The sequence below is a fragment of the Solanum verrucosum genome, unplaced genomic scaffold (genome assembly GCF_900185275.1).
Source record: "Solanum verrucosum unplaced genomic scaffold, falcon-dt-bn FXZP01000281.1, whole genome shotgun sequence".
NCBI lineage: Eukaryota > Viridiplantae > Streptophyta > Magnoliopsida > Solanales > Solanaceae > Solanum > Solanum verrucosum.
Genome location: NW_026020554.1, coordinates 82,864 through 97,107, shown reverse-complemented (window position 1 = coordinate 97,107; position 14,244 = coordinate 82,864). Strand labels below are relative to the sequence as shown.

General features: G+C 33.8%; 2 protein-coding genes across 2 annotated transcripts; one reads left to right on the top strand and one right to left on the bottom strand.

Annotated features, from left to right (window-relative positions):
• Window positions 1–3,705: 3,705 nt before the first annotated feature.
• LOC125810111 (uncharacterized) lies at window positions 3,706–6,809 on the top strand. The gene is made up of 4 exons (XM_049489639.1): window positions 3,706–5,367; window positions 5,516–5,788; window positions 6,339–6,458; window positions 6,537–6,809. Exons 1-4 carry the CDS (start codon window positions 4,246–4,248, stop codon window positions 6,591–6,593), a joined length of 1,572 nt encoding a protein of 523 aa, XP_049345596.1. The 5' UTR covers window positions 3,706–4,245; the 3' UTR covers window positions 6,594–6,809.
• Window positions 6,810–7,182: 373 nt separating this feature from the next.
• Window positions 7,183–13,698, bottom strand: LOC125810089 (E3 ubiquitin-protein ligase RMA1H1-like). Its single transcript, XM_049489607.1, has 5 exons — window positions 13,692–13,698; window positions 12,241–12,481; window positions 12,006–12,098; window positions 11,436–11,520; window positions 7,183–7,839 (listed from the first exon to the last, which is right to left on the bottom strand). The coding sequence occupies exons 1-5, from the start codon at window positions 13,696–13,698 to the stop codon at window positions 7,183–7,185; spliced, it is 1,083 nt and encodes a 360-aa protein (XP_049345564.1).
• Between the last annotated feature and the right edge of the window lie 546 nt (window positions 13,699–14,244).

The following is a 14,244-nucleotide window of genomic DNA, read 5'->3' as shown; positions in this document are numbered from 1 at the left end:
ATTGGAAAATAATGCAAAAATCGTATTTGTTGATTTCAAAGTGTGAGTGTTACAATCTCTATCATTCCTCTGTTTCGTCTTTTTAGATATAATTCAAGGGCTCTTGAGCTTGATCTTGAATTTTGTTCTTGATCTTGATTTGTGAATTTGATGAACTTGATATGGACTTGAACTTGATGATCTTGATCTTGGATTCAAAGGCTTTAGAGCTTGTTCTTGAATATTTGATGAACTAGAACTTGAGCTTTATCTTCGTCTTGACTTTTATTTGAATTCAAGGGCTTCGAGCTTGTTCTTGAATCTATTGGTATTGATCTTGATCGTTCTTGAACTTGAATACTTGAATTCTTGTACTTGTAGCTTGTAGAGAAATCTGTGGCTTTTGATCCACGAGCTTTTCACTAGCTTCTTGTTAGAATTCTTGGTCCCTTTTCTGAATTATGAAGACCCCTATTTATATTTTTAGAATAAAGGAGTTGTGATAGGAACATGATTCCAGATTATGACCAAATAAAACTTATAAGACGGAAACTATTATCTTTTTCACATCCATATATCATGACAAATCATCATGAACATAAAACTTGGTATGAAAACATACTTAAATCCATGAACACCATTTGTGATTTTTGTCTTTTAAACCAAGACATAAAACATCTTGTTGTTTCAGCAATGGGATGCTAGAAAAAAAAAACCTTACGTATGATTTGGGGATTATAACACATATATAACTACACGTATTTATGTAACTCTAAATTAATTATGATTGGTAGTCTTTCAAATAGAAGAAGAAATGCATCATGGATCATGTGCATTTTTTAACATCATACTCAAAAAAAAATAAAAAAATTAATACATATTTGAGCTTTAAAAGATTCATTATTTAAAACAATAAAAAAGTGTCAAAAGTTTATTTATTTTGAATAGATGCTAGGATTATCCGAACGACACTATCACAAATTATTGTGGTTAGTCTTCTTAATTAAGTAAGAAAATATCCATGTTCATGCTTTGGTATAGGGGTTAACATTTCAATTAATCTAAATTCACGTTATATAAGATTTATTAAAGTTAAAAATACAGCGTAAAAGCAAATAAAAAGTCTATTCATGTTATATAAGATTTATTAAAGTTAAAAATACAGCGTAAAAGCAAATAAAAAGTCTTGTGGTCAAGCTATTGTGTTGTCATCTATATTAAATGCTAGTATTACTTTTTTCTTCCCAATAATTTGAGATTGTATTTATAGCAACTTTTATCGAGTCTAGGAGCAAATTATAATTATATGGGAAAAGGGTCAAAAATACTCCTCAACTTTATTTTATTGGTTGATTATGCCCTTACCGTTAAAGTGAAGTTATTTTTACCCCTGCCGTTACTAATTTCACCATATATACCCCTCATTTGACGGAAAGCCCCAAATCAACCAAAATTACCCAATTTCAATTAAAATGACCCGTTTCTCTTTTAATCCAAACCTGATCCACTAAACCAAATTAATTCATACTCAATTAAAACCACAAATCCATTTGTTTAATCTTCTTCATGTCCTTCCACCATTAAAACACTTACTGCTGAAATCGTCGGAGGTACTTTGCTTGATTTTTTTTTGGAACAATTTCATCATTTCATTTTTAACATGGGAATTAATAAAACAAAGCATCACCCAAGTGCTTAATACTGTCACATTTGGAATAACACAAATTGAAAGAAAGAACAATGTTCACCCAAAAATTATTAATAACTAAAAATCATTAAAAAAATAATAAGATGGTCAGAGTTTGAAATGAGAGTCAAATAATTCACCTGAAACGCAGTAAAATATAACAACAAAAAGAGCAAAACAATAAAAGAAAGTAATTTTTGATGGAGTTGATTGATGTTGTCGAGCTGGAGGGCTAATGAGTTCTGGTTCGCTGAAAATGCAGATTTGCAAAACAAACAAAATCGTGAAAGGGAAGGGGAAAGGGAAGAGAAACAACAACGATGATGGTTGCTTGTTGCTGTTGGGTTTCACGAGCTCATGGAGTTGAGAATGTTCGCGATGGTTTTTCCGTGTCGATGAGGCGGCGGCAGAAAGGGTTGTTTGGGGTGGTGATTTCTGGCGATTTGGAGGTGAGTGGTGGTTGTTTGGAGGTGTTTCCGATGTGGTTCACCGGAGTTTCTGCTTGGAGGAGGAAGATGGGTTGAGGGAAGTCGATCAGTGGGGTCGATTTGGGTATTTTCTGGTGACATTTTGGCTGGAGAAAAAGATGCAGTAAAAGGTGGTTTGGTTCGCCAGAGTTGGCGTCTGGTTGTGAGGTGGTTTACAAATTGTTTTCCATCAGAGTGGACTGATTTCAGGTGGGTTTGGTTGCCGGCCAGAAAGTGGGTGATGGTGACTGTGAAAACGGAAAAAATGGGGTCGTCTAGGGGTGGTTGTTTGGTGGTTGGACAGCAGCGTAAAGAGGAGATGCTGGTCGGAAAAATGGGAAAACAAAGGTTGAAGTTATTGCTTCTTCCTCCCCTATTTTCCCTTTGTTCATCTCTTGGGTTAAGTGTTAGAGGGTCCGGCATGGGTTTAAAAATGGGTAACGGGTCGTTTTTTTAAGATTCTGGTTAATTTAAGTTAATTTGGGGCTTTCCGTCAAATGAGGGGTATATATGGTGAAATTAGTAACAGCAGGGGTAAAAATAACTTCACTTTAACAGTAAGAGCATAGTCAACAAATAAAACAAAGTTGAGGGATATTTTTGATCATTTTCCTTAATTATATTAACCTGATATTATTATAGAAATTTATAACAAACTAAAAAAAAAATCTTTATGTGTCAATAAATGTGTATTGACACTTTTAAGTAAGATAACATTAACGGATATTTACTAACCTATCGATAACTAAGCCATTTCATATTACGATTTTTCTTTTCTGAGTTCGATATCGAAATTTTTAGTTAAATGTCAATGATCATATCAACCATATACTAACATAATTTATTATTTATTTTTTCAGCCAGTTGGCAATTAGCTTACGTGTGAAATTGTTAAACAATATAAATATTTAAAAATGACAGAAAAAAAATTAAATTATTTCCCATGCTTATTTAGAAGATCCCAAGAATCTTCCTTCCGTTACCAAAATCAACTACACACTACATATTAATCCTATATCTACAACTAATAATCTTAACCGTTTATCATCTCTATCACAGATTTAGCTTCATCATCACACTAGCAAATTTTTCGTTGTTTGATATCTGTCATCGTATTTTATTTGTCGAATATCCATCTATTTTGTTATTCTTCTTCCTTCTTGTAGGTTTTTCAAATACCCATTTGGAAGATATGGATATTCGAATTTGCTGTACTTTTATGAGGAAGCGATAAGATCTAGGTATATTATATATCTTTTTTAAATTTCATTATATTGTTGTATCAGGTTATTATAAAAGTTTGGAACATGCTTTTACTGTGCACCGAGAAGTATAGGATTACCACCCATTTTTAAAACCATATAAATATAGATATTCACCAAAATTTAGTTAAAATTTTCACAATTCCCTCTTCTTCTTCCCTCCTCCTCTCTCTCTCTAGAACCTTCCTTGTTACAGTTTCTCTCTCTACCTATACATACATATATATACACTGTATATGCAATCTCTGTTTCTTCTTGTTTGATTCTGATTTCTAGTTGTTGTTGTTGTTTCGGTGCCCTTCTTCTTCTTTTTCTTTTTTTTTGATTTTTTTAATGGAGATGAAAATGGAGGATTCGTGTTTGCTTTCGTTGATTTCTGAGGTTTCTTCTGGAAGATGCGCTGCTAAAAATCGTGGAGTTACGCGGTTCACGAAGATACCTATAATACCGAGTATGCCTCGAAGTTGTAAGTTTAGGGTTTGTTAAATCTTTTGTTAGGGCTGATCGCATTTTACGTTTTATCTGTTTTGTTTCGTACTGACTGAAGCTGAATTTGAAGATTTGGTGTGGAATTTGTGAAGGTTGTTGTGAATTCTGAATTCTCTGTTTGATAATTCTGCGTAATTCGTGAAAAGTGGTTATTTCGTTGTTGTATTTCATGCGAAAATTCTGAAAATTTTGGCCGCGTTTGGTGATTTCTGTGATTGTATGGACAATTTTGAAAATCTGGTCAGAGATCTGTTGGCTTTTGTTGTTCAGAGTACTGCTTGAAAGATTTAAGAGACTTTAAGAGACCTGTAGATCATTTTTAAGAAGTTGTTATCTGAGTTGAAACTGGAAAATTGATTGAATGGCGGGTAGGCAATTAGATTTCCCGAGGACGAGTGGTGGTAACTTGAAAGAGCAATTAGTGAGGAGAACTTTGCAGAATGTGAGGTCTCAAGGGCACATATATGTTGAGCTTAGAGAGGATGGGAAGAGGCTAGTCTTTTTCTGCACGCTATGTCATTCTCCATGTTATAGCGATTCTGTTCTGTTTAATCATTTGAAAGGTAATCTCCATACTGAAATGCTTGCTGCTGCTAAAGCCACATTGTTGAAACCTAATCCTTGGCCCTTCAATGATGGTGTACTTTTCTTTAATGATCCGGAGCAAGATAAGCACTCACCTAATGTGAATGTTGGGAAAAGCAGACTGGTTGACACTTGTCTTGAAGATGAAAGTAGCCTTGCTATTGTTGAGTGTGATGACAACTTGAGACATAACGGGGATACATATGTTTCCGAGTATGAGTACGGCCTGCTGGATAGTGAGTTAACTGGTAATGGAGAGAGTGAGTACTTGGTTATTCCGGGCGTGTTGTGTAAAGACGAGTTATCTGATCTAGAAGTGAAGCATATTGGTATTGGAAAAATTGCCGCTCGTATTAGTGTACGTGGCATTGACTCAAAAAAAATTCGTAGAATATGGTGTGAATGGTTGGCAAAGAAGGATTCTGATGATATGGATACCTCTGTGATTCCAGATCATGATTTTGCGGTTGTTACATTTCCTTATAACTATAATTTGGGTAGGAAACCGTTACTTGATGACAGATTTTTGCTCCCTTCCAGTCCTTATTCAGAATCTGAGGAAACCAGTGGTACTGGAAAGAGGAAGAGGAAGTCATTTTCAGACCCCGAGGATTTCAGTGAGTCTCTTAGTAATCATTGTGATTCGTCTGGGGAAGAATCTCAATCAACAAATAACTCAAATATGAAACTGATATTGGGAACATGTGATGATCAACTAGTGAGTTCAAGAATTATATCCAGCAAAACTATGAGGAGAGAGTTGAGGAAACAGCAGCGAGTGGCTTCCGAGAGAATGTGTGATATCTGTCAACAGAAAATGCTTCCTGGTAAGGATGTGGCAACTCTTCTGAGCTGGAAATCTGGAAAACTTATGTGCAGCAGTAGAAATATGACAGGGGTAAACACTGTTCTGTTTTGGTGTTTTTTTCCATATGATATTTGTTTATTATTGTGTTGTAGACTTGTTTCTCCACTTTTGGAGCCTTAACAGAGATCCATTACTTATTACTACAATTCATGCTCATTCAAATCCTGTGTCAATACAGGCATTTCATTTGTTTCACGTATCTTGCCTCATTCATTGGATACTTCAATGTGAATTGCAAACCTATGTGAAACCTGTTGACGAACCAAAAATGGAAACAAAAGCAAAACGAAGATCTCAGAGGAAGACTGGAACCAAACACAATGCAAAAGAGAAGGAAGATGAGATAAAATCAGCGAGACGGATCAACTCAGTGTTCTGTCCAGAATGCCAGGGTACTGGTATCATCATTGAGGGAGATGAGCTGGAGAAGCCTCCTGTCTCACTTTCTGAGGTTTGCAAACAACCTGCAAGTTTCCATTCCTCTCTTTTCACCTTGCCCACCCACCCTCACACACATAAAAAATAAAAAGGGAAGGGGAAACCAAAATAGATGTTTTTTCCCCCACTTGCTTGGATAGCTGTTGATCACCACATTTATATGAGTCTTTTCCCACTTGGTTGACTACCTGTTGATCACCACAGTAATGCTATTTAATTCATTTACATTTTCTGTTTCTTCCATGTGCTAATTCTTCTTAGATTCACTAACAGAATATACTCCCTGTTCCTGTATTTGTTATGTGAATTGGGAAGTAGTGCCAGTTTATTTCTTGGTAGTAATCCTCAGATATGCTAGTGATATCTAATATCTCTAAGTGCCCATTTATGAGAGTCCTGTTGGCTCATCGAACCAACAGATGATGTGGGGCCTAAAGGGTCATTTAGACTTGAACCTGTCGTGTTGCCATATTAGACTCATTTGAGTGCAGTGTTTTGACTATGAGTGGATGTGACTGAAGTTATTAGTACTTGTTAGCTTATATCTTTAGCTTGATTTTCAGGTGTACAGGCACAAAATTAAACTGAGTGATGCACGAAAAGCATGGATGAAGAATCCTGAGGTGTTGCAAAATTGCTCAACGGGTTTCGATTTACCCCCTGAGCATGATGATCTTCTCCAGGTTGGAATATTAGAGGTTATGTCTACATAAAGAAGGGGGATTGATCTTAGGGATCTTACTATGCTTTTTCTTTTGCAGGAATATGTATCACCACTCAAATTGCTGCACTTTTATCGCGCCAATGTTTCAAGCTGAGGCTATATTTTTGATGTGTCACACTGACGAGCATTCACAACTGTGCTATGTGTGGAATGAGTCTTTACTACTGTTATGTGTAGAACTTAGTCTTTCCGTTGATATTATTAACCTTTTGTAAATGTCATGGGTCTGATGAAACTATTGGTTACTATAGTAGTGTGTACAGACTTTAGAGATGAATGTGTAATATGAGAAGACATGATTTTCAATTCAGATGTACTCCTTATTTGGTAAAGATTCATATATCATGCTTCTTCCCAGGTGTGAGACAGCGTAAATTGTTAGGTGCCGCCGTGAGAAGTTCAAATCTCTCTTGTGAATCCCAGGGTGTTGAGAAACAAGCTGTCTGCATAGAGTATTGCTGAATAGTTTCATATAACATTTTCAATGCTCCAGCAACAACTTTATGCGGAAACCCTTTTAAAGCACAGGCCAATAATTCACTATAATAAGAAATTTTATGTTTCAAGTCATGAGTAGAGAGTCTTCCATTGGTTTCTTATTGAAGATCCAGATACAAATAGTTTTGTGTAGTACATTATTCATATTTCTTACAAAGTTACAGCAGAAAAAAAAGTCTTTATCATCATAACAAGATAAGACATAACACTACGCAACAGATGAGAAAAAAATGTACTCTGCGAAGTGATTTATCATCAGCTTGCAATTGTTGCCTTCTCATTCTCAAAGTAGTGCTGCCTACTAGATGATGCGCGTTTGGATATGGATACAATGTTGGTGATGAGTTTCCAGAAACGCGTGCTGCATACGCCGTTTCACCAATCAAGGGATGTAACATATTTGTTGTCGTGCCACCAATCCTGGTTGTATTTGACTGACCTCGATGATGGAGTTGTTGAGGTGGATGTGAATCAATCCCAGGTCTTTCTGGTATGACCATACCATTAGCTTGAACTTCAACTTCAGATGTTTTTGTAGCTTGGTCGCGGCCATAGAGTGGAACCATGCTTCTTTCTGAAACATCAGCCTTGCAAACAGGGCATTGTAGGTGGCGTTGAGATGGATTTTCGGAAGGGATGCTATGTAAGTGGATCCATTTGTAGATGCAAGGCCAGCAATACAAGTGACCACACAAGGTAACCACTGGATCATTTGCAAGATCCAGGCAAATGTTACACTCAAAACCACGAGAGAGATAGCTGCCGCTTTCACGTTCATCATCAAACATCTTCGACTTCTCTAAGGGGGTACCTTCTTCTATTTGCTTGTTGCAAATGAAGATCTAGGACCATTTCATGCTTCTTGATTGCTCATGCCTGTAGAAATATATGAATAGATTCCAGGATCACAATACAACACAGAATGGATAAAATGAGTCAAAACTAATCACTTCGTTACTCAAAACTCTTAAAAAATATCATCAAGTGTGTGTTGGATCCTCCAAAAAATAGTGCATTTTTGGAGGATCCAACACGGGTGCAACTCGGACATACTTAAACATATGCTTTTTACCCCCCATTCCATCCAACAAGAGCTTAACGTACATCATAGAACACCAAATAAACTGATATCACAACTATAAGAGAAACTATTAGAAACTGATGCATAAAATTTAGAAACTGAGGGGATCTTTGTAGATAAAACTTGAGAAACTTATGCCATGTAACAACACGTGTGTTTACTTATTCAACTTTATACAAGTTTAAGTGTTTACTTGAGCACACCGAAAGTTGGAGTGCAGACATACTAATTGAAGCCAAGTTAAAAGGGCCATACTCTTAATGGTGTGACACATTTTGGCGAAAATCATTCAGATTTAGCCCAAAACAGACAATATCTCACTAGTCATTAGAAACAACAACAAAATAACCCCTTCCCCCCCAATTTCCAAGAAAGCAAAAACCTAAAATATGATACTTCAGGCACAATAGAAATCTATATTGCTCAGACTTATAAAAAATATTTCATACTCAAGTTTCATTCTTCAAAAATACACTACAAAAAAATCTAATCTTTTTCAATAAAATACACTCCATAAGTGAATTAGAAATATAGACACAGAGAAGGAAAAAGGAAGATACCTCAACTGGATACAAACATCAGAATATCCCACTCAAAAGAAAAAACACTTTAATCTCATGTTGATTGATATAAAGTCCCCCAAAAGAATGGAGGGGCTAAAAATAGTCATAAAAGAAAATGGTGTGCTAATGAGTATGACACTTTGGTAGTATATATTTCCCCATTAGGCCATGTTTCAAATATGATTAAAGCAAGTGTTATATGATATTATTTTGGGAAAATTTTCAAAACAATAATATTTTAGCATCTATTAGGACCTCTTGTCAACAATTTCAATATTTATTTAAAATGTCAATATTTTGGTTTGTTATAGGGCAAACTTTTGTATTTATTTAATTTGAAAAAATACAAATCTTCAACAACGGATTGGCGAAAATCATGGGAGAAAATATTTCAAAAAAGATAAAAATCACTTAAATCTCTAACAAGTTGCAATTGAAAAAATACGAAGTGTCATCTCTCTCTTGTTCTTTCAAAAGTCTTTTACCATTGTTCTGAAGTTCAGGTTTTGTAGATTGCGTCACTTTTCGTTGGATAACAAAATTTTGAATTAATCAATTGGTATTTCAAATAGAATTCCATCTATTTCTTTAAAAGTTCAAATTATCAAAGAAAATAAAAAATGGTCACGAATCTTTTAAGTGTCGATTATTTATTTTTTTGGGATGAAAGTAGTCAGATCTATGTATTTATGGAATATAAAGTGATAATGAAATACAAACTGAGCACGATAAATACTCATTTCAATTGAAAAGTTAGACCATATAATACAAAACTTGATTGTATACCATTAGGACAAATACAAATTCAAATCTAAATACAAATTATCTGGTATACAAAGTGATATTGAAAATACAAAATGAGTCAAATAAAATACAAAATCTATTTACTAATGCAATTAGTGTATATATATATATATAAAATGAATATGCAAATAGACTATATTTTGGTTATTTAGAATTGAGAATGAATACAAAATCAAATTTAAATACAAACTATATGGTATACAAAGTGATATTGAAAATACAAAGTGAGTAAAATAAAATACAAAATTTGTTTTTAAATGCAATTAGGATGAATACCTATATAATGAATACATAAATAAACTGTATTTTGGTTATTTAGAATTGAGAATGAATACGAAATCAAAAATAAATACAAAACTTGATGATATACCATTAGGAAGAATACGAAATCAAATCTAAATACAAACTATTTGATATACAAAGTGATTCAAAATACATAATGAGCAAAATAAAATAAAAAATTTATTTCACATATGCAATTAGGATAAATTCCTATATAATGAACACATATATATTTTAAAATGCGATACTGTCCCACCCAAACTTCATAACCTTAACATGATAAACCAAATAGCTTCATAAATTTCACACATTTTTAAAAGATAAATCATTACTTCATAACCTTAAAATGATGCCTTAGCAGAATAAACTGCTACAAAATGTTAATGCTACGAATGACTTAAAGAAATTCTTTAAAAAATGGATTAATTTCGAAGAAATTTCTTAAACAAGTATAGTAGATAACAATGGTGGAAACGATAGAGAGAAAGTAGAGAGATTTGAGGTAAAAACCTAAAGAGAGAAGATTGAAATGTGGGTTTTTTTTTTTTACTTTTAACTGATAGTGAAGTCAAACTAGGTAAATAAGGGTCTGATTTGAGAAATAAAGGATAATAAATTAATTATATTAGGATACATTATATTTGCTAAAATAATGATATAATGACATTTTTGATAATTATTTTAAAGTGTAGATATTTTAGCTAATTATGTTAGCAATTTTGACTAATTTGCTAACTTTCCCTATTACTTTTAGTCAGTCTAAAAAAATATATAATGCATTTTTATAACAGAGAAATTAAAGCTTTGAGGCATTAAAGATCTGTTAGAGTTTTGTCCTAATTTTCTTACTTTATTTGATTATTATTCTTCTCTTAAAAGAAAATCAAAGTATTACCATAAATGTTTTAACTTTTCTTAAAAGAAAAGTATAATTTTCTTCCATCTTTACACAACCTTATGTACTTTACATTTATACAAATAGCTGTTTTCAAAGCTCAAATCCGTCATAATCTTCTGATCCGCCCATGATGTTAGGTAGGGATGTTCATGGTTTGGATAAAAATCAATCCAAATCGAAAAGCTGAACCAAACTAATAAAATAAACCGATTTTATTTGGGTTTGATTTGGTTTGGTTTTAGATTTTTGAAAACCAATAGTATTTGATTTGGTTATTGGTTTTTATTCGAAAAAACTGAAGAAATAACCAAATTGAACCGATAAATTATATACATATATTTTAATATACATATTTAATATATTATTTTTATAAACAATTTTAAAGATCTTAAATATGTTTTCATAAAAAATTCTTTATAATTTACTTATTGAAAGCAAAAATGTACATGGTGAAAACATTTATCTTATTGATGTCATGTATATGAGTGTCTATGACAATTCTTTGTGAGTCTGAAAATGTTATTGTCTCTTCCTTCTAGGCCAAAATAGTGAATTTAAAGCTTTATTAATAGTAAATTCAGTAATTTTAGTCATGCTAACTATTTTTCGTTTTGAATGGATTGTTGTCGCTTTTTCACATTTTGAATGAATTGTTTCTTTTATTTTTTTGTATGGTTAATAACCGAACAACCATACCAAACCAAATCGAAACCGATAACCACCAAACCAATAAATGTATATTATATTTGGTTTGGTTTTGATAATTTTAAAATTGATTAAGTTGGTTTGATTTTGATTTTGACCAATAACCGATCCAAACCGACCCGTGAACACCACATTAGGTGTCGAGTCATTGAGGTCATACCTTAATTTTTCAGCTAAGACCTTATCCAACCTGGCAATTAGTGCTTAATTAAGTATTAAAGTCAAGTTATTAGTCTTTATCACCCAATTTCTTTAATATTAATTTAGGGTTTTCTTTAATTCACCACATTTTAGTTTTATGGGGCTACTTGGCAGTTTCCTAATCGTTAATAGACATACTCTGACTCTCTGTAATAATTAACTAAACAAAATAAATAAATATTTTACACTTGTAATTATTTTCTTGTGTTTTTTTGACTAATAAATACTATTACTAAGATCTGTAATTAAATTGGGGAAAAGGGTCAAAAATACCCCTCAACTTTGGTTTATTGTTTGACTATGCCCTCGCCGTTAAAATGAAGTTATTTTTACCCCTCCTGTTACTAATTTCACCAAATTTACCCCTCAATTGGATGGAAAACCCAAATCAATTAAAATTACCCAATTTCAATTAAATAACCCAATTTTTTCTCTTTTTAATCCGAACCCGACCCATTTATACCAAATTAAAACCCCAAATCAAGCTCCGGCAATCCCCATTCATTTTCTCCATTTTCCGGCGAAACACCACCAAAACAACCTCCAAACGACCACTTGAAACCACCACTCAAAACCCCCAAAAACCAGAAACGACATCAAGCAGAAAACATTAACAACAAACCCATTTTCCTCTACTTTCCAGTGAAGACAACAAGATCTTTCTTCTCCATTTCCGGCCAGTTCCAAGCTGGAACAACATTAAGCAAACCACCCACCATCGGAATCATTCAAACAGCCGTGAAACCGACCTGAAACAGCTCTCAAACACCACCCTCTCCATGCCAAAATCCAGTGGTAAAACCACACTTCGGCCCCACCAGAACCCAGACCTCCATCACCCAAGCTAAAACAACCAGCAAATGACCACCAGACCACCAGTTCTCCGACCTCCAAACAACCAACCAACAAAACCCCTACCAAAACCCCATCGGAAAACAACTGAAGCACCGCTAACAAATCAAACCAACAACACAATCAGGCAAGAATCAAGGCTCGAAAATAACAGCCACAACTTCATATCTGGCTAGGCTCAACAAGCAAGCAATATCATAGTTTCAGATCTGCCCGCAGGAAAGCAAAATTCGATGATTGAACGAGCTCCAAGCTCCAAGCTCCGACCACACTGAAATAGTGGTGCAATTTTAGTAGGAAGGACAAATATGCATGAGTTTAACTACAGAATATTTGTTGTCAATTTTAGTAGTATGTGTTTCAATGGAAGAAGGAGATGGAGAAGATTAGAGAGATGGGTTTAGGGTTCTAATTTGATATAAATGGGTCGGGTTTGGATTAAAAGAGAAAATCGGGTCATTTACTTGAAATTGGGTAATTTTAGTTGATTTGGATTTTTCATCCAATTGAGGGCAAAGGGTCAAAAATACCCCTCAACTTTGGACGGGTCGGGCATTGGGTTTAAAATGGGGAATGGGTCTTTTTTTAAAATTTGGGTTAAACTAAGTCAATTTGGGGACTTCCATCCAATTGAGGGGTAAATTTGGTGAAATTAGTAACAGGAGGGGTAAAAATAACTTCATTTTAACGGCGAGGGCATAATCAAACAATAAACCAAAGTTGAGGGGTATTTTTGACCCTTTTCCCATTAAATTGCAACTTCAAAACTGTGTTCTAGAAAATCTGTGTTCCTAGCGGCTTCCAATTTTTGAGAGGCCACCTTAATTTAAAAATTCTTTGTGCTAATTCTATATTTAATAAATAAGTAGCTACTAACTAGAAAGCAATTAATTTTTAATAGATTCTCGATTTAAAAGAGAAATTACTCATAGAAGGATTGTAGGAAGAAAAAATGACAATAAAATATCAAAATATCAAAATACAAAGCAAAGAGTAGGATATGAGGCAAGTCCTTAACCTCTCCCACCTAACGGACGACTACACTCGGCTACCTATCGAACTTTACTCTGATTTTTGACCTTTATACCTTCTTATCTAGGGTCATATAATCTGAAACTGCATCATGTCTTTATTAATCACCTTTCCATGTTTTTTTTGCCTACCTCCTAATTGGCGTATCCACGCACCTCCTCTTCATAGTATCTGAGTCATCTTATTCTTCCTTTATCTTATCCGCCAAGGAGACAACTCTCACCTTGTCCCCTATAACATTTATTTTTTAACAAATTGTTCATTTCAACTTTCAACCTGACATGTTTAAAACCAAAAACTTAATTGACAATTTGATACATTTCACTTTTTTTTTAATTGAAGACCACAAGATTCAAAAAAATTATTACTTTCTTAAACTTCGTATCAAGTCAAAACAAGACAAACAAATAAAAACGGACAGAGTATTTTTTTTAATTATTATCCTTTGTTTCTTTAGATTGAAACAGATTTTTGCAACAGAAGCAAAGTTTTCATGTCAAACCAACAAACTCAAAATTAACATCCTTTGACATTTTAGATAACTACACAAACTGTTGAAGTGATTGTAACTGAGACAGTTTGAACATGTGAATAGGAAATGTATTAATGTCCCAGCGTGGAGGTTGGCTTTGAATGGTTTTAGGGGAGGTGGAAGTAGGCCAAGGAAGTGTGCGGGAGAGGTAATTAGACAGGACATGACACAACTTTGACTTACCAAGAACATGACCTTAGATAGGAGGCTACGAAAAACACAAATTATTTACTTGTTCTTTTTATTTCTGTTACTATATGTTGTTTCTTTTACTTCAATTATAGTATCATTATGTTG

What these genes read in the sequence shown, in the direction of transcription:
- LOC125810111 (XM_049489639.1), top strand. Translation starts at nt 4,246, where the DNA reads ATGGCGGGTAGGCAATTAGATTTCCCGAGGACGAGTGGTGGTAACTTG. An exon ending in GCAGTAGAAATATGACAGGG is followed by an intron (nt 5,368 to 5,515) that starts GTAAACACTGTT and finishes GTGTCAATACAG; the next exon opens with GCATTTCATTTGTTTCACGT. An exon ending in AGCATGATGATCTTCTCCAG is followed by an intron (nt 6,459 to 6,536) that starts GTTGGAATATTA and finishes TTTCTTTTGCAG; the next exon opens with GAATATGTATCACCACTCAA.
- LOC125810089 (XM_049489607.1), bottom strand. An exon ending in AATGATTCCGATGGTGGGTG is followed by an intron (nt 12,099 to 12,240) that starts GTTTGCTTAATG and finishes GGGGGTTTTGAG; the next exon opens with TGGTGGTTTCAAGTGGTCGT. An exon ending in TTGCCGGAGCTTGATTTGGG is followed by an intron (nt 11,521 to 12,005) that starts GTTTTAATTTGG and finishes ACTAATTGCCAG; the next exon opens with GTTGGATAAGGTCTTAGCTG.